The sequence below is a fragment of the Pan paniscus genome, chromosome 15, assembly GCF_029289425.2.
Source record: "Pan paniscus chromosome 15, NHGRI_mPanPan1-v2.0_pri, whole genome shotgun sequence".
In the NCBI taxonomy this organism is placed as follows: Eukaryota; Metazoa; Chordata; class Mammalia; order Primates; family Hominidae; genus Pan; species Pan paniscus.
In genome coordinates this window covers 91,768,733-91,794,324 of record NC_073264.2, presented here as the reverse complement: position 1 = coordinate 91,794,324, position 25,592 = coordinate 91,768,733, and the positions used below count along the sequence as shown (strand labels likewise).

At 42.3% G+C, this 25,592-nt stretch overlaps 1 protein-coding gene across 7 annotated transcripts in view; it reads left to right on the top strand.

The window, feature by feature from the left end:
- TTC7B (tetratricopeptide repeat domain 7B) overlaps nt 1-25,592 on the top strand; it is a 275,379-nt gene that overhangs the window by 163,025 nt on the left and 86,762 nt on the right. For all 7 annotated transcript variants that reach the window (XM_055097944.2, XM_034938007.2, XM_034938006.3 and 4 more), the window contains 3 exons: nt 40-97; nt 5,914-5,986; nt 8,723-8,883. In XM_055097944.2, coding sequence (XP_054953919.1) covers nt 40-97; nt 5,914-5,986; nt 8,723-8,883 — 292 coding nt within the window. The remainder of the gene's footprint in view (nt 1-39; nt 98-5,913; nt 5,987-8,722; nt 8,884-25,592) is intronic.

The following is a 25,592-nucleotide window of genomic DNA, read 5'->3' as shown; positions in this document are numbered from 1 at the left end:
GATCCCCCATGCCACTGACTAATTGAACCCTTTTCTTAGCTTCTTTGCGAGGGATGCAGGAGGTCCTACAGAGAAAGGCGCTTCTTGCATTTCAGAGGTGAGTGGGAGTTCATCTTTTCACTCGGCTGTACATAATGACACCAAAGTATGATGAGTATAAAAAGAAGAGATATTTATAAAGATTATGTAAACAGTGTTTTACCCCTGAGAGTCTTTCGTCCTGAGCACCGAACACACAGCACGCAAACCCTGCTATATCACTTGTTGCTGTGTCAATCTGCACTCTTAATCTGTTTATCCATTTGGGCACATTTTATTCATTCCTAATAAAGTGATTTCAGCTCAAAAAAGTTAGGTACTTTGTATGCCAAGGGAGATGAGTCCTTTATTAAAGACATTTGTCATCATCTAGAGAAGAGATTATTCTTTTCTAGCTTTTTTTTTTTTAAAAAAAAACATGTCAAACTGCAGGTTTTTGTATAAAGGAATGAGAAGGCCGATTTCAGGAAGTCTCTGAAATACTGAGTGAAGACAGTCAGCCCCAAACTCCCCGCCCCCACCTTGTTCCATAACACCTTGTGCTTCTCTCTGTCATTGTGCCTCTCAGGAAATTAGGAGAAGGCCTTGCAATTATAAAATGCTCGAGCGTCACAGCGTGCCTTCACATCCCTTATTTAATTTGTTGCTTACCACACACAAGTGAGGAAGACGGACAGGCAGTATGTCCCTTGCAGGTCAGGGACTGAGGCGCAGGAGTTACAGGAGCTGCCGGTCCCGCAGCTGTTGAAGTCAGTATGCAGTCAGGGTCTCCTGACTCTAACACAGTTTCTCCTGCCCCACCATACTACACTGCCCTCATTTTATTCTTGTTACAGGTATAATCACAAAAATGAAATCATCTGGAAGCATAGCCCCATGATGTGAAATCCAGCATGGGTATTGATCCTGTCACTTTAAATATATCTGAGTTACACTGATTTCTTGGAACTGTATTAGAAACTTAGTTACGAATATTTCATGAGGCCTTCCCAATACCTGACAAGCTTCGTTAGACTCTTTCCTTAGAACTGGGGCTGCCTACTGATTTATCATGGTGTCCGTATGCCTTTTTTCATGAAATCATGATCAGTGGTTTCAGTGAGTCTGAAACTCTTCCGTCTCATTTCTGTTTCCTAGCAGGCTTGCCGGTAGCTACTTCAGGTTGCCAGCCCCAGTCTGGGTATTGACAAAAAGTACCAACTGACATCTGCAAACAGATCTCCTGTCTCTGTGCTAAGCTTTTGTTGATGTTCCTCAGCACGGAGTGTGGAAAGCATTTCCATTTCAAATGATTTGGAGTTTTAAATTCTCCAGTCCTAGTTTGTAAAACCCACACATGGATGCTTAAGAAAGTGGTCATTACATCTGTTTCACTTTTCTTAAATCAGCACATCTTACTGGCTCTCTAAAAACAGCCACAGTGGTGGTCTGCCTTGAGCTGCCAGTATAACTTCATGTTATATAACAGCTGCTCCATTGGCCTGAATTCTTTTTTGTTCATCTTTTGCTTAAGTTTAAATTCAAAGAGATTTTTAAAATATTAGTTCATATGGGAATAAAGAGTAATAAAATCCCGCTAACCTAACTGATGATATTGCAGAAGGCTAACCTAAATTAGAATTTGTGTGAAATATAGAATGTTTTTCATTTTATTTCAAGTACACATTAACTAGGACTATTCTAGTGAATTGCAGTCCTAACAAAAATCTTTAAGGGAAAGATTTTAAGTAAGTGAAAATGATTTGTATTACTTCTTAAATGGAAATGGATAATTTAAAACTACTTTCATGAGAGGTACTTTCTCTACTATGTGTTTTAAATATTCTCCCCACAATTCTGTTTATACTAATGTTTTGCATTTTTTGTTTAAAAAGAAAACACAATTCAAGAAGGGATGGGCTTGCAGATATAGCACAAGAAAGTTAACTCTTAATTATGACTGCAGCCAGAATTCAGACATATTTGTTCTCTAGTGGATCCAAAGAGGTGATTTTTGAAGACATCCAGGTTGGGTGGTTGCATCTGAATGTGAGACCCACAGCTGTTCCTACACTCATAAGCTCAACCCAGGCAGCTGAACCAATTCATTTGCCCTGTACTAAAGTATAGTGAAGAAGAACGTAATACTGTTTGCAAAGCTTCTGAAGATGCTGAATTGATATGACTTGCTTCTTCTGCAGGCTCTCACATCCTACTGAGAAAAGCCATCCTGAAAACAGTTGAGGGCACCTTTCATTGCATGGCCCACAGTATGCATAAAGCCTGGTGCTCCAGGAGGCAGGGGTGGCATGGTGGTGTTTGTTTATCACTCATTGTGGTATAGGGTACACGATCTTGCTTTGCTTTCCCCTTTCTGTCCTAGCTTGAGTTTAAGTGTGGTATGATGTGTGCATATAGGGTGATCAGCCATCCCAGTCTCTTGAGGACTGAGTGTGTTCCCAGAACATGGGACTTTCAGTGCTAAAATCAGGAACATCCTGGACAAACCAGGACAAGTTGCTCACCCTGTGTGAGTAACTAACGAGAGATTCCTGAGCAATAGATTTAACCAGGGTTTGCACTTTTTAAAAAACCTAATGCACGAATCCCATGGCCCCTGTAATCAGGACTGAAGGGAAATTCAAGGAGAGTTGGCTAAACAAGGCAGCAAGGTTCTGGCTTTCTCTCATTTGCTGGCTGTTCTTGGACAAGAAGCGTAATAGTCGATAACTTCACAAACTGTAGTTACTATTGTTACAAGATATGTGTCTTATGGACTAGAGTCAACATTGATCAGCCTTCTCTATATTCTTGGTTCAGCTCTAGAGAATGTTGGAAATGGAATCTAGGAGAGCCCTGGGTTAGATGCCACAACATCCTTGGGTTCTAGCCAGGTGATCTGGGAAGCCCATGCGATGCTTTCCAGTAGCAGCCCAGCATGCCTATCTCTGGGCACTGCTCCCACTGCACGATGATGATGGTCATTCTGGGTCTCTCCCTCTGGGGCGGGGGTGGGAGCTCATCAAGGAAAGGCACTAGCATGATTCATCTCCATGCTCCCCAGAAGTTAGCATAGGGCCTGGCATCACATTATAGATATTGCATAATGTGGATGGATGGATGGTGGATGGATGGGTAGGTGGATGGTTGGATGGTGGATGGATGGATAGGTGGATGGGTGGGTGGTTGGCTGGGTGGATGGGTGGGTAAGTGGATAAAAGGATGAGTGGGTTCTTCTTCATGGGAGAGAAACTGAATTAATTATGTGGAGGTGCTTTGATAAGGGAAGCATTTTGTGAGCATCCTTGTGGTGACATTTTTAGGTCTTTTAGGTATTTCTGAGCAGTCTAGCCAGGTATTCAGTATATGGGCACGGAGTTTATGAGGCTGCTTTAGATTCATTTACAGAGTTCAGAAGGCTTGCAATTTTTCTGATCACTAATGTCCTCTCATCTGCCTGGCCTGAGGATTTCTGTCCGGCGAGTTGCCTGTGGCATACCAAAGGGGCTTTCCCACAGGAAGCTTAGCTGCTGAAGTTGCTCCACAGGAAGCAAGTATTTTAGCATCTACTTGAGATCAACACAGGGAGCTTTTTCTTGTTTTGTTTGGCATTTTCCTTATTTCCTTCAGAGGGTGAAGTGGTCAGTTGAATTCATTAGCCAAATTGTAGAAATAAGGTTTTTAAAATGTGTATGTTTCAGTTGTGCCTCATTAGAAATTTGGCAGTTGAATATGCATCATTAGCCAAGTTGGAAATCCTTCAGATGTTGCCCTAATGCACTCCAGAAATACCAAGATTTCTAGCACTTCTGGTTTGTTCCTTTCACGGTGCTGTGGTTAACAGAGAAAAATCATTTGATGAGGCCAGCATGGGGCCTTTAGCCAGAACTATCTTTATGCACACCCTCAACTCAACAGATCATTGCCAGCTCTTCAGTTGGTTGGTATTGCATAGAGGCAACCATGACTTGATTTATTTGTGAAGAATATGAATTGAACTGAGAAAATTATAACTCTAAGAAGTTCTTTTTGAGGGTTTTGTAAATTTATTATTTGTGAAAGAAGATAAAATAAATCTAAAAATTTCTTCATAATTGTGTATTATTTTTCCTGAATAATTATGAGAGAAACCATGATTTTTCAATCTCACTTTTATAAACACCAAAGAAAAATATTCTTTGATGTACAAATTCATGGAAAGCCAATATTTGTAAAATTCTAAAAGCTGCTATATACTGAGTGGACCTTAGAAATAAGACATTTAGTAGCTGGGCGTGGTGGCTTATGCCTGTAATCCCAGGGTTTTGGGATGCCAAAGTGGGAGGATCACTTGAGCCTAGTAGTTCCAGACTAGCCTGGATAGCATGTTGAAACCCCGGGTCTACAAAAAATTCTATAAATTAGCTGGGCGTGGGGAGCACGCCTGTGGTCCCAGCACCTTGGGAGGCTAAGATGGGAGGATCGCTTGGGCCCTGGGAGGTTGAGGCTGCAATGAGCAGTGATCATGCCACTGCACTCCAGCCTGGGTGATAGAGTAAGACCCTGTCTCAAAAAGAAAACGAAAAAAAAGAGAAATAAGACATGTAAAAGGGTAACACAGGCAATATCAGCTTCAGCCTCTTCAACTAAGCTAAGAAAAGTCCTAAGGCTATGTCTTGAGGCCAAGTGAAGAGTCCCCTGGAATGGAAGTCTATGTGCTTTGCTCCTAAGATTAATATAAGGACAGAGATTAGCTTTGCCTCACCCTGGACCTGCATATGAGCTACTACATTTGCATAAACAATGACCTAAATTAGTGAATTTAGCATATTTTCTGGATGGCAAACACCTGGGAGGTTTGTTAGCTCCCTTCCCTGCAGCAGACAATCCAATTAAAAGGCCTTATTATTGTAGAAAGCCATCTTTGGCCTGTTTGCCACAGTTGAATCCATAATGATTTGGTTTTCTTTTTTATCTCGTATTTGTTTTCTGCTGGTAGAAGATCCTCCTTTAATCACAGAATGTTGACAGAACAGCATGAAGTTTTGTTTACTATCTGGGTCCCACCTAATTAGTCTGCTCCATGGTGCCTTTTAAAGAAAGTAGAAGTTTGTTTTTCTCTTCCCAGCAGTTAAACACACAATTATGTCTAGTATGTAGTCAAATTTTGAGTTGCTTATGCTGAAATACAAATGACTTCCACATAGAAGCAGAGAAGACCACGTTTGCAATCAGCTAAAAGGCCAGTATGGTCCCTTCCCGTCTGACGTCAAAGGCCAGTTCTTAAAACTGAGCCTAGTGTCTCACCACACTCTTACACATGACAGTTATCTGGAATAAATCAGTGAACGGCATGGAATTTTGTAGAAGCTTCAAAAGACTGAATGAGTGCCTTTCTCTTCCCTTTTTTCACCAAAAACCAAAACCTCATTTTATAAGCAAAGCTGGGTCTTTGATTTTCATATGGTTTCTCTGAAATCTAGAAATTTGGATAAAGTAGCATTAAGGAAGGCCAAGCCAAACTTAACCAAAGCAGCCATCGCCTTGCCAAGTGCACACATGGCTTCACTGTGTCCCAGCATGACACAGAGACTCATCTGCTGGGGAGATCAGACCTCAGGGCCTATGGATTCTTCACCTCGAGGCCCTCCGCAAAGCCGACAAGCTTCGGCTGCCATTTTAGATGCTAGACAAAACACAGAAATGCACTCCTATTCTGTACCTTTATACAGTGGTAAGAGGGAAATGGTTTACATGTGTAGGTGGACAAAGAAGAAGAGTTTAAATGAAGCATTACATAGTTAAATAAATACGGGCCCTTAGTATAAGAATGCAAATGTGGAGAAGACTTGCTTGATAGGGAAAGTAAAAATGGCCTCCTCTCCCATGTACTAATAGCCGTAAATACTTTTTCAGGGCCCACAGCCTGTCACCCACAGATCACCAAGCAGCTTTCTACCTGGCTCTGCAGCTTGCCATCTCCAGACAGGTCAGTTTCTCTAATGTTTCCTATACTTGCTGCACTCTGTATCTTGATACAACTCCTTCAGCTCTTCAGTTTGAAGTGGTAGGTGATCTTCCTTTATTCCATTGAGGCTGACCTGGAGCCAGGAACCCTTCTCAGAGGTTTCAGCAAAGAGCCTGGTGTTTTGGTTGGTTTGAGCATCAGCTGTGAAGACACAGGAGTTCCAGGCTCTGCTATTGGACATTAAATCCACACAGCTGGAGGGCCCAAGCTAGGGTCAGATGGCAACCTGGGGAGCAGCACATGGCATATACCCTGAACCCAGGAGTCATCAAAGAGCCTCTGTCCCTTGCCAACAGGAACCAGGTAGCAGAACCCAGTGCTGAGCTGCATGGTGGGGATTTAGCCCTGATTGGGGTCTGGTTGTCATAAGGGTGTCATTGATTGGCAGGAAGATGCCAGCAGGCAGAGACAAAAGAACCAGGTCCTTTACAATACGTGGAAAACATGAATAGTTACACACCGTGGCTACTCGAAAAAAGGGACTTAACACTATCTCCTTGTGGGAGGGGCAAGTTTTGTCGGCCTTCATCTTCCCAAAGGCAGCTTTAAGATGCTGCCTCTGCCATTCCCGAAACCCTCCTATCCCCTCCCAGCTGTTCTGCGGATGTTGGCCACATGCCTGCCCACCCACCAGGTGCAAGACACTGGTGGTAACCCCAGCACATTCCTGAGTGCTGACTGGGAGGGTGATTCAAAGGTCAGCTCTCCAGACATGCCATTCCCCTGGCAGGCCTGGGCTGAGGTATGCACCTGTCTTCCTGGTTGCTTGGGAATGGCATTGAGAAGTGGCTTCCATTGGCAACCTAGGGACTAAGGAAACCAGGATACCTCCCTGTAAAGGTCCTGTCACCTGACTGTGGCTCACAGCTGGGCTTCTGCAGCAGGTGTGGGCATTGATTGACCATCTGATCTCTCCCCTACGCTGACAGCTTCTCTCGCCTCCTCCATGAAGCCTTGCTCCTGTAGCAGCCTGCACTTCTTCCTTTTGCCCAGCTTTCTTGTTCAGTATCTGTCTTTCTCACTGGACTGTAGGTTCCAGGAACTCATGCCCATCATTGTCATTGCTTTACCCTGGCACTTGGAATGCCACCTGACATGTGTTCAGCACTCAGGAATACTCGCTAAATGAAGGAACCAGCTTTGAATTCCTTCAAGGCAGCTATCCCTTAAAGACATCATTTTGATCCCTGTATCAGTTTGTCCCTGGTTGCTCTGGTCATCCCTGCAAATCAACATCATGCCTATGCTGTGCCTTTCGACCCACCCATCAATACCAGGTTGAGTGCTGTTCACATAGTAGGTTGTCACCTGGGGAAGGATGAGTAAATGGAGCCTTGTGGGTGTGGCAGCAGCCTTTGTGGGCATGTAGTGTCAGAACACCAGAGCTCCGAGGGAGTGTTTCCCTGCTTCCCCAGGGGAGGGGGTTTGACCAGGAGGAGAGGATGGACAGGAATCACTCTCTTGTCAGACACTCAATAGCTGGGTGACCTTGCCGAAGCCATTTCACCTCCCGGGACTTCAGCTTCCTCCCTGTAACTGAAGGATTGGGGTGAATGGTCTCCCTTCCAACTGTGAGAGCTGTGATTCTATGGTTCCAAAGCAGAAAGCCTCCACAGCCAGCAGTTATAACCTAAATCCATCAAGAAAAGAAGTTCATTGAGGAAAAGTAATTGGTTTGGGAAAGAGAAGTCATAGCCTTCTACTAAGGAGGGAGGTTACTGAGGGTTTGGGAAAAAGCAGGAGAGCTGAGAAGAGGCCCCACAGAGGACTGGAGTTGGAGCAAGACTGGAAGCCGTCTGTGGGATGGTTGTGCAAGAATGCTTCAGTCCAGAGCTCTATTTTGAAATCTAGCTTCGGGTTCTAATTCTCCCTGGTTACTGCCAAACCTGCATGGAATCCAGGGTGTCAAATACCCATTTTGTGTGTATTTTATCAACCCTTGTGCTTGAATGATTTTGAAGAAAGTCTTGAACAGCTGTTGCACTGAAAGGTTCAGGATGTGTCTGGTCCTACATGAATTTGGACACATCTGCTTTGCATGCGGCATTGCAATTTGTTTCTCAGATCAACTTATTTTGGGTTGTAGTTTGGAAAGGTGTGGGGGCCTTTGTTGTTTACTTTTTTGGCATGTTTCCTTGATGTCTAGTGGAGGTCCAAGACAAAGGAACCTGAAAAGAATCACAGGCCTCTGATCACTCGGAAAGCTCTGTTAAAGGTTTTGTAACTTATTAAGCACTTTAATTTCAGTAATACTTGAAAAAATGAGAACAGTTCAGCTAAGGCAGTTTAATTCCACTAAAAATCTCTGACACTTTGTATGTGTCTCCACTTAGAGCAAAATCATCTTGGGCATAATCAAAAGTAGATCAGTTTTGTGGAAAGAATGAGAAAGTGTTTACTCAGGGAGAAGGGAAAGACTTGGAGCAGTATTGGCAGCTACGTAGAGAAACAGGGTCTCCTGTATCACTCTATCAGTCAGAATGTCTTTTGAAGGTGGCTTCTGCTTTCATGTTTGTGGTTAATATCCTGGGGCTGCCATAAAGATTTGGCTTAAAATGTGAATGAGGCACAATGTGAAACAACTCGATATTTGAAGAGAAGCAGACATTGAAAAGATGGCTTCTTTCGCGCGCGTGTGTGTGTGCGTGCGTGTGCATGTGTGTGTGTAAAACCTTTTTTGGTTTTGTTTTAAACCAGATCCCAGAGGCTCTGGGGTATGTCCGCCAAGCTCTTCAGCTTCAAGGTGACGATGCCAACTCCCTGCACCTCCTTGCCCTCCTGCTGTCAGCACAGAAGCATTACCATGACGCTCTGAACATCATCGACATGGCCCTGAGTGAATACCCAGAAAATTTCATGTAAGTGATCCTGGGCTTTGGTTTTCCCTTACTCAGAAGTTATTAAATTTACTTCTTCCCCTGCCTTCTTTCCAATCTGTCTAAGTCCCTCATGGACACCCTGGCAGTCAATAATATAAAATCCCCTTTACTGTTATTTTTTCCTGATATTAAAAACAAACTTAGGGCTGGGCGCCGTGGCTCACATCTATAATCCCAGCACTTTGGGAGGCTGAGGTGGGTGGATCACCTGAGGTCAGGAGTTTGAGACCAGCCTGGACAATATGGTGAAGCCCTGTTTCTACTGAAAATATAAAATGTAGCTGGGTGTGGTGGCGGGCGCCTGTAATCCCAGCTCCTCGGGAGGCTGAGGGAGGAGAATTGCTTGAATCTGGGAGGCAGAGATTGCAGTCAGCGGAGATTGTACCCCTGCACTGCATTCCAGCCTGGGCGACAGAGCGAGATTCCGTCTCAAAAAACAAACAAACAAACAAACAAAAAACTTAGGCTGTTAGGTCATCCTAACATAAGGTCATCCTTATTTATTTAAAATACTTTATCCACTCTTTCCCAATGTGTACCATTGGAGCACATGAGACAATTTTAGATGGACTGTGGATGAACATTTTTAATAGTTATACATTCCTTTTTTTTTTTTTGAGACGGAATATCACTCTGTTGCCCAGTCTGTAGTGCAGTGGCATGGTCTCGGCTCACTGCAACCTCCACTTCCCGGGTTCAAGCGATTTTCCTGTCTCAGCTTCCCTAGTAGCTGGGACTACAGGCGCCTGCCACCACACCCAGCTAATTTTTTGTATTTTTAGTAGAGACGGGGTTTCACCATGTTGGTCAGGCTGGCCTTGAACTCCTGACCTCACGATCTGCCCTCCTCGGTCTCCCAAAGTGCTGGGATTACAGGCATGAGCCACTGTGCCCGGCCTAGTTACACATTCTTAAATGTACATTAGAATGTAGTGATTTGATGAAAATTCTTGCTCAGAGGGCTATTAAGAATTTTCCAAGTCAGTTTAAAGAAAAATATTAAGTAACTTCTGCCAGATATACTTGGATATGGCAGAAGTGATGTTGAACTCCAGTGGGTGAAATCTGGGAAACAGGGCTTTATAGCTTGTTTGTCCTGAGTTACTGAGGGCTTCCACTAGCTCTCGGTGATTCTCCTATTTAAGGCAATTTTGATCAAGATACCTTCCCTCTCTGTGTCTTAGTTTTATTCTCTAGGAAATGGAAGTTCTTAAACAATCAATATTATATGTAACCTAAGAACTATCACTGTAAACTGTCATATGCTAGAATCATCTACCTACCTTCTTATCTTTCCTCTGAATCACTGTAATCCATTGCCTGTTGGTTAGGCTTTGTTGAGAAGGACTTTGTCTTTTGGGCTACTGGGTTACCATGTCATCCTCAGTGGCAGTAGCTTAGTAACCAGTACACAATGGCCAGAAATAGTAAACATTCCTGCATGCTGGAAGGTTCTGATTGTCTACAGAGTTGCAGGGTCAGTAATGGGGCAGGGACTGCTTGGGGTTGGGGAGAAGGGAAAGAATGTAGAAGGTGGCCCAGAGTTGCTCTCTTCACTTTCAGAAGGAAGTGCAGCCACAAACTTTAAGTGGGTCAGCTCTGGCTTTATTTCACTGCCTCATCACCTCGCTGTGTTTTTAATCAGTGCTTTTCAGCAGCTCTCCTTGGAAAATTGGTTCACACATTTCCATTACAAACATTTCTTTGTCTTCAAGTGAAAAGGGCACTTCTTCCCATCGAGAGAATTCTTGTTATAATCCAGGAAACCTCTGACTAGAGATTTCTTTTGTAGGCTCAGCTATTTATGCAGAATGAATTAAAGAGCTTTGCTGCAGTGTTTTACTTCTTGCAGATCTCAAACTTGCTCTTTTGTACACCAACTATATTTCTGGATTTTACCCCAAGCTGTTTATCCCATGGAACCTTAAAATGGTTAAAGCACTTTAAAAAATATTCGATCCTTTAACCATCGGTAAAGTACAACCTGATGCAATTGAATTCAGTGTCTCTCATCAATATTTATAAAGCTTCATTCCGTGTCTCACCCTCCAACACGCACACACACACACACACACGCGCGTGCACACACACACACGCTCTTTCATTAGGCATTGGACTCCAGGGTATGGTTCCTTCTTCCATAGCCTAGGGTGTCATCCAAGAGGAGGCTTATTAAACTAATAGCCATACCACATGGTAAGCAGTAAACAGTGGTGGCTAATATGGTAATGCCTCCAAGTGACAGCAGCTGACAGCCTTTTCAAGTAGTGGAAGTAAGGAACAGCAGTAGAGATATTTGAGGAATGCAAGGCTGTTATTTTAATGTTAAGCCGTAAGCTCAAAAAAGCAAAGCATATGGCAGCAGGTCTGAGAGCAGTCCGTGACTTGTTTGCTTTTTAAATATTTGTATTTCTTTGCGATGGGAAACTTGTTCCCAAGAATACTTTATTAAAAGTTGGGGCCAGATGTAATCAGTGGATCCCATGGTTTCTTCCCAACCTGGCTAAAACATTTCAACACCAACCGAAACAAGATTAAGTGGGCACTTGTTGCAACTGCCATGTAGTATTATCTGTTTGTGACAAGCTTGTCTGCAGCAGAACTGTAGACTCCCTGAAGCCTGGGAGTGGGAGGACATAGCTGATGGGTAGTCAGGCCTTGATGGAGGTGAAACCTTCCCTCCGTGAGGGTCAGCTCCGTCCACCTGTTGGGCAGTTAGTAGAGGAGACAGCTGAAGGCCCTTGGAGGAGCAGCTGGTCCCTCCAGCGTTACATTCCTGTCACCATGAAATGATAAAACTTGCTGTTTAAGTACTTTGAATAAGCTTAACAGGGTCCAAAAAGTTCTAAGCTGAGAGGTACCATCTCAGCCACTTTGTCACTCCAAGCAGGGCTGAGACAACAGTAGAATCAACAATTGAGAAGATGTTTCTAACCGTAGGGATTTGTGAGAATCAGGAATTCTTTCTTCAGGGAACCCCCAACATAGGCTCACTACTCTGGAGAAGCAGGCATTTTTGGAAGTGTTATAGGGTTAGTCCAGTATGGAAGGAAAGGAACGAGGAAGGCTTTTTTTGTAGTGGTTGAGAGCGCAGTCTTACAATGGGACAAGTCGAGTTTAGGACTCCAGATCCTTCACTTTTAAGTTGTGTGACCTTGAGCAAGTCACTAAATCTCTCTGAGTCTCATTTCCTCATCTACAAAATGTGAATAATAAAATATCCATCTCAGACAGTTGTGGTCAGAATTGATTTAGCTAGTGCATTTGAGGCATTGTACCTGGTAATCACGTAATAATTGGTAGAAACTCATATTACTATGACTATTACTACCAATACTACTGAAGTATGTTCAAATATGGTATTTTAGAATCCTTTAGAATTGTTCTTAAATATGGAATAAAATCAAATGAATGTTTATTAAATATATCTAAAATCATACAATGAACATATGTGTTTGCCTATTCGTAGTTTAGAAAAAAGAACATTAATATTACCTGTGAATTTCCTGTGTAGATTTATTTATACATATATACTTACACGTATCTTAAACATGTGTATGTATTTCCTAGGTATATGGATTTTCCGTGTAATATTGCCAATGATTTTTCTCTGTATCCTGTCCTTTTGCCTGTCACCTGACAGGTTAATGACCATTCTAAATTCTATGTTAATCATTCTCTCATGTTTCTATACCATGTATATTGTGCTTTTTCTTTCTCTCTCTCTTTTTTTTTTTTTTTTGAGACAGGGCCTCACTCTGTCACCCAGGCTGGAGTGCAGTGGTACAGTCACAGCTCACTGCATTCTCAAACTCCCAGCTCAATGGATCCTTCAGCCTCCCGAGTAGCTGGGAGCACAGGCGTGTGCCACCATACCCAGCTCATTTTTGTATTTTTTGTAGTGATGGGGTTTCACCACGTTGGCCAGGCTGGGCTCAAACTCCTGAGCTCAAGCGATCCATGTGCCTCGGCCTCCCAAAGTGCTGGGATTACAGGCCTGAGCTACCGCACCTGGCGTGTACTCCTAAATAATAAAAATTGTGTTTTGCCTGTTTTAAACTTTTGGTAGAAAATGGAATCAGACTGAATATGTCCTTATGCTGCTTGCGTTCATTGCTTAACATCCCGTTCCTGAGGCTCCTCCTTGTTGCACGCAGCAGTGACTCTTTGGTTTGCATGAATGAATAGTATTTATTGTGTAAATGCACTAAGATTTCCTTACTTAGTCTACTGTGAATAGATACGTGGGTTGTTTTCAGGTTTTGGCTATTATGAACAGTGCTTGTAAATCTTCTTTACAGGGCTCCTGGTGCACACGTTCAAGGATTTCTCTATGAGTGAAATAGTTAGGTCGTAGGATTTGCGTATCTTCAACTTTACCAAATAATTCCAAACTGTTTTTCAAAGGGGTTGTATTAGTTTACACTCCCATCAGCAGCGTTCAAGAGCCCTGTGGTTCCATACACCAATACTTGGTGCTGCCCGACTTCATATTTTTGGCAGAATGGTTGCTGGTTAATGATGTCACCTTGTGAGTTTAAGTTGCGCATCCCTCATTACTAATGAGTTTGGACATCTTTTTATTTGTCTATTGGTCATTCACCTTTTCTCTTTTGTGAAGTGTATGTGAAATTCCTTCTTTTTTATTGGATGGTCTTTTCCTTAATAATATTTCTTTATGTATTTTGGTTACAAGTCTTTTTCTTAGTTATATGTGTTGCAGAAATCTTCTCCCAAGCTGTGATTTTGTTTTGCTTTCTCTTCATGATGTCTTTTGATAAACAGAAGTTCTTAATTTTAAAGTAATAGAAAGTAGAAGTCGTTTCCTTTATGGACAGTACTTTCTATGTCTAGTTGAAGAAACCTTTCCCTTCTCCAAGATCATGAAGGTAGTCTCCTAAATCATCTTCTAAAAGCTCTCTTGTGCTATCTTTCACACTGAAACCTAAGGGCCCACCTAGAATGGACTGTTTTATGTGTGTATGGTATGAGCCAGCCAATGTGATTTTCCCCATAGGATATTCAATTGTCCCAGCATCAAACGCTGAAAAGATTCTTTGCCCTGTTGCTCCACAGTTCCACCTTTGTCATCAACCAAATGTCCGCAGTTGTTTCTAAGTTTCCTGTTTTGTTCCATTGGCCATTGTGCCAGTCCCATGTGATTGCCACTGTCTTGTCACTGTCATAGCTTCATTATATATGTAAGGTGGGTCCCTCTCTGTATCCTGCTCTTTAGGTTGCCATGGCTTGTCTTGGGCCTTTGAACTTTCACATAAATTTTCAAATCAGCTCGTCCAGTTCCACAGAAAACTTCTGGAGATTTTGGAATTAGTTTAATAGCTCAGTTTGGGGAGAATTGTATATTTATGACAGTAGGTTTTCTAATCCATAGCCATTATAGCTCCCTAATTATTTAGGCCTTTACAAGTATTTTTGGATGTTTTTATAATTTTTTAATAAATATTTTGCCCATTTTTTACTAGACTTATTTCTGGTTACCTGAAAAAATTTTTCACGCTTTTATATGCACTATATGTATACAGAATATTTTTGTAATCAAATTTACTATGTACTTGTTGTGAAGGTATAGAAAGGTAACTGGTTTTTGCACATTCTTCTTGACCCAGCTAAATTCTTAATAAGTCTAATGACATATATAACTCAGTTTGGAATTTCTACATACATAATGACTTTTTTTCTGAGGTGATTAAAATTGTTTCTTTTTCTCTAATCTTTCCATTTTTTTAACTTGTCTTACTGTACTAGTTAGGACCTAGTAGTTAAATGAGAAAATTCCTTCAATGTTTTACCATTAAGAATTACATTTAGCTGGGTGCAGTGGTCCACGCCTGTAATGCCAGCACTTTGAGAGGCTAAGGCAGGAGGATCGCTTGAGCTCAGGAGTTCAAGACCAGCCTGGGCAACATTGTGAGACCCCCATCTCTAGACAAAAAAAAAAAAAGGGTAGCCAGATGTGATGGCGTGTACCTGTGGTCCCAGCCACTCAGAAGGCTGAAGTAGGAGGATCAGTTGAGCCCAGGAAGTCAAGGCTGCACCACTACACTCCAGCCTGGGCAACAGAGCGAGGCCCTGCCTCAGAAAAAAAGAATTGTGCTTGTTACAGGTTTGTTTGTAGGTACTATTTAAGAGATTAAAGAAGTTTCCTTCTTCCTGGTTTATTAAGAGTTGTTTTGTTAATGATGAAACGATAGCAGATTTTATCAAATGCCTTTTCTATATCTATTGAGATGATTATATGACTTTATTCCTTTCATCTATGAATGTTATATATTAATTTATATTTTTAAATGTTAAACTCACCTTGTATACTTGGAATAAGCCCAATTTGATTGTGATAAATTAGCTTTTTTATGGATTCACTTTACTTATTTTTTAGAGAACTTCGCGTTTGTGTACATTTGCAAAATAGGCCTATTCTTTTCCTTTCTCCTTCTGTTCTTGCCAGATTTTGGCATCAAGGTCAGCCCAGCCTCATAAAGTGAGTTGGAGTAGTACTTTTTCTTTTTGCATGTTTTGGAATTATTTGTTCTGAGAATATTAAGTTTTGGTAGAATGCATCTGTAAAACCATGTGGGGCTGGGTTTTTCTCTGTGGGAAGATTTCTGATGCTTTTAAAAAATAATTATAGTCTATTCAGGTCTTCTATTTCTTTTTTTTATTAAGCTATGTATAATGTATAAGCTGTAATATATATTATATGTAAGGATTTGTCCATTTCATCTAAATTTTAAATTTTATTGGCATAAGATAATTCATAATGTTTATTTTTCATATGGCATTTGTTGGTTAAGTTTTTTTCAATTCTAATACTGTTTAATGCACCTTATTTCTTTTCTTGAATAGTCTTGCCAGATACTTATCTGCTACATGGATCCTTTCAAACAACCAGTAACTTTTTTGTCAACTCACTTGTGGGTTTACTTTCTCTTTCATGAATTTCTGTTCTCATTTTCATTATTTTCTATCTTCTGTTTTCTCTAAGTTCTGTCTTGTTGTATTTTGGGTTTTTTTTTTCTTAATCTCTTAGTTGGGTGTTCATTCATTTTTTGCCTTATTTTCTGACATAAGCATTTAAGACCAAAAATTTTCCTCTAAATGCTGCTGTAGCTGTAAACTACAAGTTTCAATATTTGAAATTTTTATTATTGTATAATTCTAAGTATTTTGAAATTTCTGTTATTTTCTTTTTGATCCATTAGTTGTCTTTGAACTGTGTTTTACAATTGTCAAATATGAGTTTTTTCAACTTATCTTTTGTTATGAGCTTTTAACTTCATTAAATTATGTTTAAAGACTATATATACATTTGAAATTGGTCGAACTTATTTTGTGGCCCAGTGGTTACTTCTTGTAAATATTCCATGTGTGCCTGAAAAGAATGTTTTCTGCATTTGTTGAGGAAATTTTTATATATTTTATTAGTTTAAGTTGTTAATTATGCTACTCAGAGCTTTTTTGTTTTTATAGATGTTTTTTGTCTACTTTATCATTTGTTGAGAGGAGGTATGTTGAAATCTACCACTGGGGTGGCGGATTGGCTTTTTTTTTTTTTTTACCACGTCGTTATAGCAGTTTTTCCTTTCTATATTTTAAAGCTGTGCTATTAGTTGCATATAAATTTAGAGTTGCTGTGTATTATGGTACATTCAACCTTTTATGATTATGTTGTAAGATACAAGGCCTTTTGCTTCAAAGTCTGTTTTGTATGATATACATATAGCCACATACATATATATGTGTAGCTATATATCTGTACAAATATGTGTGTGCATGTGTGTGAGTATACACACATGTATACATATACACATATATAGACTTGGACTATCATTTTCCATTCTTTTTGAACTTTTTTTTTTTCTTTTTTGAGATGGAGTCTCACTCTGTTGCCCAGGCTGTAGTGCAGAGGCACAATCTCAGCTCACTGCAACCTCTGCCTCCTGGTTCAAGTGATTCTCCTGCCTCAGCCTCCTGAGTACTTGGGATTACAGGTGCGCACCACCACACCCAGCTAATTTTTGTATTTTTTAGTAGAGACGGGGTTTCACCATGTTGGCCAGGCTGGTCTCGAACTCCTGACCTCAAGTGATCTGCCTGCCTCGGCCTCCCAAAGTGCTGGGATTACAGACGTGAGCCACTGCACTCGGCCACTTTTTGAATTTTTAAAATATGTTTTGGATGTACTCTTCTGCTTATTATATATAGATAATTTTTTTTTTTTTTTTTTGAGACAGAGTCTGACTCTGTCGCCCAGGCTGGAGTGCAGTGGCGCAATCTCGGCTCACTGAAAGCTCTGCCTCCTGGGTTCACGCCATTCTCCTGCCTCAGCCTCCCGAGTAGCTGGGACTACCGGCGTCCACCACCATGCCTGGCTAATTTTTTGTATTTTTAGTAGAGATGGGGTTTCACTGTGTTAGCCAGGATGGTCTCGATCTCCTGATCTCATGATCCTCCCACCTCGGCCTCCCAAAGTGCTGGGATTACAGGCGTGAGCCACTGCGCCCGGCCTATATATACTGATAATTTTTTAAAACCCAGGCTTATGGTATCTGGAATATTTAGTTCATTTCTATTTATTGTAAATACTGACATATTTATATTTGTGTCTACCATGCTATTTATGCTTTCTATTTGACTTGCCTCTTGTTCCATATCGTATCCTCTCCTTTTCTGCTTTATTTTAGATCGATTATATTTTTATGATACATTTTTTCTCTGCTAATATGGAAAAGAAACATTCTCTTTTAGCTCTTCTTCTTTAGTGATTACCCAAGAAATTTTAGTGAGGGTCTATGGCTGGCAGACTTTCTTAGACTGTGTCTAAAAGTGTACTTGGCATTGCTGTCCAAAGAAGTTTTTCAAATTGGATGTACAATTCTAGGCTCAAACATTTTCTCACAAATAGTTGACTCCTCAACGACAAAAAGAGCACAAGTGATCTTGCTCCTTTTGTAGTTGTTAAGAAGTCAACTATTTGTTTACTTGTAGTTCATTTTAACGTCCTCTGTATTTTCTCTCTGGCTGCTTGTAATTGCTGTTGTTACTGCTATTGTACACTTCCGCTATGACATATCTAAGGGTGAATCCTGTTCAGTATTCATTGGGCTGTTTAAAACTGTGTTGGTATTGTTTGTATTATTTATCGTTTCCAAGAAGTTCCCAGCTATTCTTTCTTCATATATTACTTCTCTTCTTTTTTGTTTTGTTTTGTTTTTTTGAGACAGTCTTGTTCTGTCTCCCAGGCTGGTGTGCAGTGGCATGATCTCAGCTCACTGCAACCTCTGCCTCTTGGGTTCAAGAGATTCTTGTGCCTCGACCGCCCGAGTAGGTGGGACTACAGGCACATGCCACCACACCCGGCTAATTTTTGTATTTTTAGTATAGACGGGGTTTTGCCATGTTGGCTGGGCTGGTCTTGAACTCCTGACCTCAGGTGACTCACCCGCCACAGCCTCCCACAATACTGGGATTACAGGCCTGACCCACCCCACCCAGCCTCCCTCTCTTCTTATATAATAAATAGCAGATAGGTCTTTTTTTTTTTACTTAGTCTGATAACCTCTGCCTTCTGTCTCAAGTGTTTGGTCCATTCACATTTAATATAATTAATGCTATGGCTGGATTCACATCTGCCATTTTCATGTGTCTTGTCTTTTTGTTGCTCCTCTTAATCTGCCTTCTTTTTGTTGAAAAATTATTTTTTAAACCCCTGAACTATTAAATATCTAAACAAAAGGATGAAAAGTTAATGTTAACTGATTATGTAATAATTATCTCGACACACTGTAAGTTTGGGAAAAATTAACAATGGGCCAGGCACGGTGGCTCATGCCTATAGTCCCAGCACTTTGGGAGGCCGAGGCAGGTGGATCACCTGAGGTCAGGAGTTTAAGACCAGCCTGAACAACATGGCAAAACCCCTTGTCTGCTAAAAATACAAAAATTATCCGGGCATGTTGGTGCATGCCTGTAATCCCAGCTACTCGGGAGTAGCTGAAGCAGGAGAATCACTTGAACCTGGGAGGCGGAGGTTGCAATGAGCTGAGACCGCGCCACTGCACTCCAGCCTGGGTCACAGAGCAAGACTCCGTCCCCCCTCCCGAAAAAAACAAAATTAACAAAGTACACTTTTTTATACTGAAAGGTGTTCATGAATTCCGATGGATTCAGTGGTTTCACTATCTATTACATTTGCCACAAGAGCCCTGATTTTTCATCTTTTGCAGTACAGCTTTGTAGAAATTTCCCTTCATTATACATTTTACTTAGTAATTTTCCTCATTGGCCCAAAAAGGTAGAAGGTAATAAGTGATATTTGGAGTACATAATTGTCTCTCCCAACGGCAATGAGGCACTGTTGGCGAGAGCTTTGATCAGGCCCTCAGACTGTGTTTCTGCCATTGAAATTCATTTGTAGAAAAAAATATCAGGTTAAGAACTGACAGTTTGTTATTTTTTGTCTTTGGAATATATATCAGATAGTATCATACTTTTATGGTGGCATTTAAGAACTTCAGTGTTACTGAAAGGTTGCATTCTCATTCAGCAAGCCTTACAATGGCTGCTAAGGAAAGCCACTGCCAGAATTTAACTTTCTTGCCCTGAGACAATTGTGGTTATGCAATTCTTCAACAGATTTTTAATTGATTTGAATTTTTATTGTTTCCTATTTAAATAGAACATATACTCACTCCTATTCATGTGCTCCCAGAGAGGTTATCAAATCAATAGCACACTTAAGAAAACATCAGATGTCACCACAAAGCAAACCTCTCAAGATTACTAATATAAATATGTGATCATGATGCTGTATGCACAAGTGTTTGAAGTGTTTTCTCTGACCCATAACTATAAGACATCAGATGATATTGAGACACACTCTCAGTCACCCGATTGGAGGCACAGAGGTCTTCTAGAACACTTCTGTCCGTGGCCTCAGCTCTTATACATGTCAACACAGATTTTATCAGACAGTCACATTTCTTTTTACATCAGTGGAAACTAACTGTATGGGAAGAAGTGAACATATATAACGTTCATTCATTTAATCAGTCATTCTTTCAGCATTAGTAACCACTAATGTTTATACCCCGCATTGTGACGGGCACTCTTAATAGCACTTTACACATTTTTAACTAATCCTTGCAAGAACTATCTACAGTGGGTAGTTTTGTTATTATTTTCATTTTGTGGATAAGGAAACTGAGGCACAGAGAAGTTAAGTAATTTGTCCAAGATTATACACCTGGAAAAAGGCAGAGCCATGATTTCAACCCAGGCAATCTGGCCTCACCATCTGTGCTCGTAACCACGAACTGACTTTGAAGCATTGAGTTTCTACCACATGCCAGGGGCCATGCCAGATGTTGGGGATTACTGCTGTGAACAAGTCAGTTTCTGCTCCATTAGAGCTTATAACCCAGATGAGCAGGAGTTTTATGCTATCTCCCCTGTTAACCTGGAATCAAAAAACTAGGAAACATAGTTATAATCATTCTTTACTTGAGTGGAGTATACATATAATTTTTTTTTAAATCATTACTTGGCAAGTGAGACTAATGTTTCTTTTTCACTCGGGCACACACACACATACTCTCAGAGAAGTTCAGTTTAAGTTGAAACATCATATTGAATAATGTTTTGATTTAGTGATTAAAACAATTTTGGTGATTAAAATTGACCAGGGGTTGTGGGCAAATTTTTTGCCTGAGCTGAGTGATGAAGCAATGAACATGCCCACTAAATTAGCATTTGATAAGAAGTTAGACCACAAGGAAAGAGGCTGTTCATCTCATTAAACTAGAGAAATGATCCACTGATACCTGAAGGATGTCTGGAAGGAGTGAGCACACAGTAACCACCCCAGGGATACCAGTAGGGAGGGAGGCCTTTGGACACAGGCGAGTTGGTGGCAGCCTGGGAGAAAACAGGGGTCACAATGGAGTGGGACTTAGTGGTGCAGTAGCTTATTTAAAATCAACTTTCCACAACCCTAACAAAATGAAACAAAACCCCATCCCCTTTAGGAAATGGGCAAAGGAAAGGAGTTGCATAGATGTTTCTCCAAAGAAGATATACAAATAGTCAATAAGCACATGAAAAAAGTCTCTACATCACTAACCATTAGGGAAATGCAAATCAAAACCACAATGAGATACCACTTCATACCCAGTAGGATGGATTTTATCAAAAAAACAAAGTCACAAGTGTTGACAAGGATGTAGAGAAATAGGAACCCTTGTGCATTGCTAGTGGGAATATAAAATGGTGCAGACTCAGGCTGGGCAGGGTGGCTCATGCCTGTAATCCCAGCACTTTGGGAGGCTGAGGTGGGCAGATCACAAAGTCAGGAGTTCGAGACCAGCTTGGCCAACATAGTGAAACCCCGTCTCTACTAAAAATAAAAAATTAGCCGGGTGTGGTAGCACGTGCCTGTAGTCTCAGCTTCTCGGGTGGCTAAGGCAGAAGAATCACTTGAACCTGGGAGGCGGAGGTTTCAGTGAGCTGAGACCATGCCATTGTACTCCAGCCTGGGTGACAGAGTGAGAATCTGTCTCAAAAAAAAAAAAAAAATTGGTGCAGACGCTATGGAAAACAGTATGGTGGTTCCTCAAAACATTAAAAATAGAATTATCATGTGATCCAGCAGTCCCACTTCTGGGTGTCTGCCCAAAAGAATTGAAAACAGGGACTTGAACAGATCTATACACCCGCGTTCACAGCAGCATAATTCTCAATAGCCAAAAGGTGGGAACAAGCCAAGTGCCTATCAATGAATGAATGGATAAACAAAATGCGGTTTACACATATAATGGAATATTTTATTCAGCCTTAAGAAGGAAGGACATGGCTGGGCGCAGTGGCTCACGCCTGTAATCCCAACACTTTGGGAGGCCAAGGCAGGCAGATCACGAGGTCAGGAGATCGAGACCATCCTAGCTAACACAGTGAAACCCCGTCTCTACTAAAAATACAAAAAATTAGCTGGGCGTGGTGGCAGGCGCCTGTAATCCCAGCTACTTGGGAGGCTGAGGCAGGAGAATGGCGTGAAGCCAGGAGGCAGAGCTTGCAGTGAGCCGAGATCATGCCACTGCACTCCAGCATGGGCAACAGAGTGAGACTCCGTCTCAAAAAAAAAAAAAAAAAAAAAACCAGATAGAAGGACATTCTGATGGATGTACCAACATAGATGAAAATTGAGGACATTATGCTAAGTGCAATAAGCCAGTCACAAAAGGACAAATAATGTGTGACTCTACTCATATGAGGTACCTGGAGTAGTCAAACTCATAGAGACAGAAAGTAGAATGGTGGTTGCCAGGGCTGGGAGGGGGAATGGGAAGCTATTGTTCAGTGGGTGCGGTTTCAGTTTTGCAACACGAACAGAGTACTGGAAATGGAGGCTGGTGATGGTTGCACAACAGTGTGAATGTACACAATGCCACTAAACTGTACGCTTAAAAATAGCTCATTAGCAAATTTTATGTTACGTATATTTTACTACATTTTAAAGAAACGAAACTTTCTGAGCTCCCTCTGTAACATGTGTGGCTGCAGGAGGGTTTCCAGCATTCGTAGATGACAAGGGACCCTTCTGCTCTTGAGATTCTCCGGCTCTGCATCACGGAGCCAATGTTCTTCTGGGATGGACTTGCTGAGCCACGGAAGCAGCCTCCCAGCACCCCACGCGCATGGATGTCCTCTTTCTGTGAGGCTTTGGCTCTGTGCTGTTGCCTTCACTAAACATAGATGCTTGTCAAGAGGGACAAAATCCCGCAAATGCAATGAAAAATTGTTTGGAAACTGAAGATTTGGTTTATGAGGCAAAAGTAGAACTGGAAGAGGGGAAATGGCAGGAAAATGTATTTGAAGCCACATTTGTTTATGAGAGGATCCTCCTTTCTCCGGGGTTGGAGACAGCCATGTCCTGAGATTAGGAGTGGTGCTGGCCCAAACCCCTCCCCCCATTTTCACAACCAGTACTAGGCTTGCATATGACTGGTGTCCCCCAGTTTAAATCCTCATGGGATATTCTGCTTCCTTTCCAGGGAAGTTCCCTTTTCTAGTTTTTTTTCCAAAGATGCTGGAGAACAAGCCTTCAGGGCATCCCAGCCTCCCTGTCAGCCACAGGAGAGAGCACTGGCTGACCGCCGGGGGCTCAGAAAGCCGAGCAGCTGGGAGAGGCGAGGCTGGGCCAGGAGGGGCACCATGGTGAGGCCCACACCAAAGCCACTCCCCGCGAGTCATGGCATCCAGAAGGTTTATTTATTTTTGTGCTTTTCTTTCCAAGATCTCCAAGTTCTCCCCATATCTCATTCAACAATTCAGAGTATGGGAGTGTCCTCTTGAGACTTCTTGCAGGTGTTTCCTGGAAACCTCTGGCTCCCCAGCACCTGGCCCCGGGCTGCCTGCTACAAACATTAATACCTGTCTGTGCAATGCATGCTTGAAACTTTGTCCGTGCAGAGTAGCCTGGTAGCTCTTCGTTCATAGCTAAGCTTGTGTCTGCCTATGTTTCATCTGTTATCCATTTTGATTTCTACTCTGCCAAGTTTCACTGTCTGATAAAATGATGGCCATACTTTCTGCAAATGGGCGGTATAAGGTGCCTGCTGGTTACCCAGCCAGCTGTGAAAAAAAATCAGATATTCCAAACACAATTGAATTCTAGTTCATTTGCAATGGTTGCATTTTAAAGTAAGGAAAGTTTACTATTTAAAAAAAAAGAAAAAAAAAAGGAACCTGAGAACAGGGAAGAGAAATAAGAGAATCTCCAAATTTATCCTATAAGTATTCTTGTGGGGATCCTGAGCTGAAAACAACTGGGGAGAATTGATAAGCCACCTTCAGATGATCAGATTCACTGTCCTTTGAACATCTCCCCCAGTTCATGGGTAGAGAGCGCCTGCTTTCAGCCAGGCATGGTGCCAGGCTCAGGAGGGCCAAGGCCGGAGATGGCACCATTCCAGTCTTCATGCAGCACACAGTGAGATGTGGAGGCAGAATCACGCTGGAGCGTGCTATGCCTCCGAAGAATCGCTCACCTTCAGGGAGGAGGGCTGTCTGTTTCCGAGCTCTAGGCCAGGCATGGACAAAAGTGCTGCCTTCAGTGTCCCTTGGCACAGTGGAATCAAGCCATGCGAAACCAAACAGCCCCTCATGGAAACACACAGGAAATGAAGGCAGAGAAGGCAGGAAATGTACAACAGGCCAGGATTCACAGGAGCAGCTGATGGATGCAAGGATGCGCAGTCCCATGTGGCCCTGGAGCCCAGAGAGACACATCATCCACCTCTGGTCCTGGAGAGCCGCTTGGGCTTCCCAGTGCCCTGCCAGGCCCCTTCCTTCCTAGTTCCCTCCTGACTGTGCAGAAGGCGCCATTTCTATATCACAGAGCTTCATGGATCAAGTCCATATCACACTGTGGCCCAGGTCCTTCCCCTTCTAGGTCTAGGTGGTGGGATTCCCATTCTTCTGGCATCTGCCGTTGTCTGCTGAACTGGGTCCCAATGTCTCATTTCTTCACTGTGCTCCCCTCCTCAAACTGGGGCATGTGGAGAAATCAGGGCCTTGGGGGCTCAGCCAGAAATAAAGACCGAGAGATCCTCCAGAGAGAAGGTCCTCTAGGAGAGGAAGGGTGGCAGAACAGAAGAGGCCCGGGACTTGCTTCCCAAATGTCAGAAATTACCAAAAAGCTTCACAGTTCAGAGAGAACAGTGTATTTCTTTTAGGAGCCAGAGTAGTCTGACAGGAAGACTTGCTTTCAAACATGTCCTGTTCACGTATGTACTTAGCAGATGGCTATTTGACACTTCCTGTTCCAAAGGCACTTGTTCAATTCATTTTCCAAATCTGGGGGCGGGTTTTGGGCCCCTCACTTGCTTTGCAGGCCCCCAGCCCTAACACCATGCGCTCAGGTAGCCCTCGGGAATAGCCCTGGCTGTGTAGACTCTCTGGCTTCACGGATGGCATTATATGAAATGGCTCCCTTCATTATAATGTCACTCACAGGGACTGGAGAGGTCTTTGGAACATGGGCAGTAAGGTTCAAGAGGTGTTTTCAGTTGCACCTGACCAGGTCATCTCCAGCTTAGGTGCCGGCTCCTGGATGCCAATCTGAGTGGAGATTAATAGCTGACGTGGGAGCAAAAAATGAGCCAAACTGGGGTTTCTTGAGGTGATTTATTCCAGCTAACTATGTCAGTTGTTTGTTCGTGCTAAAAATACCGCTAGAAGGATGGGGGAGTATTCCAGATTGTTGACACTTTGACTGAAATGAGAAGCAAAATGTAACTGATATGAGCTCTAACAGGAGCTCCTGCCTGTCATAAAGAAGAGGGAGGATTAGGACACCAAGAGGAGCAGCCAAACCACCCGGGACGGCCACGGCCCAGGCCCTAGCGCTGCCACTCACCACAGCCTCCCAGCTAAGATAAGGGCTGCTAAGTTCTGAAGAACGAGGTATCTCCTCCTCATACTTTGGCCCTGAGAAACTTTGTTTTGCTAAATAGATGTGGCCTGGATTTTTCCAGGACAGTGGATCTGGGAGTCTAGGTTAGGATGATGCAGCCCTGCGCTCACACCGATGGGTGAGACTGGAGTGGCAGGAACGCCGTGTGAGTGTCCCGGATGTGCCAGCCTTGTGTGCTGCGACCCCTTCTCCAGCAGCT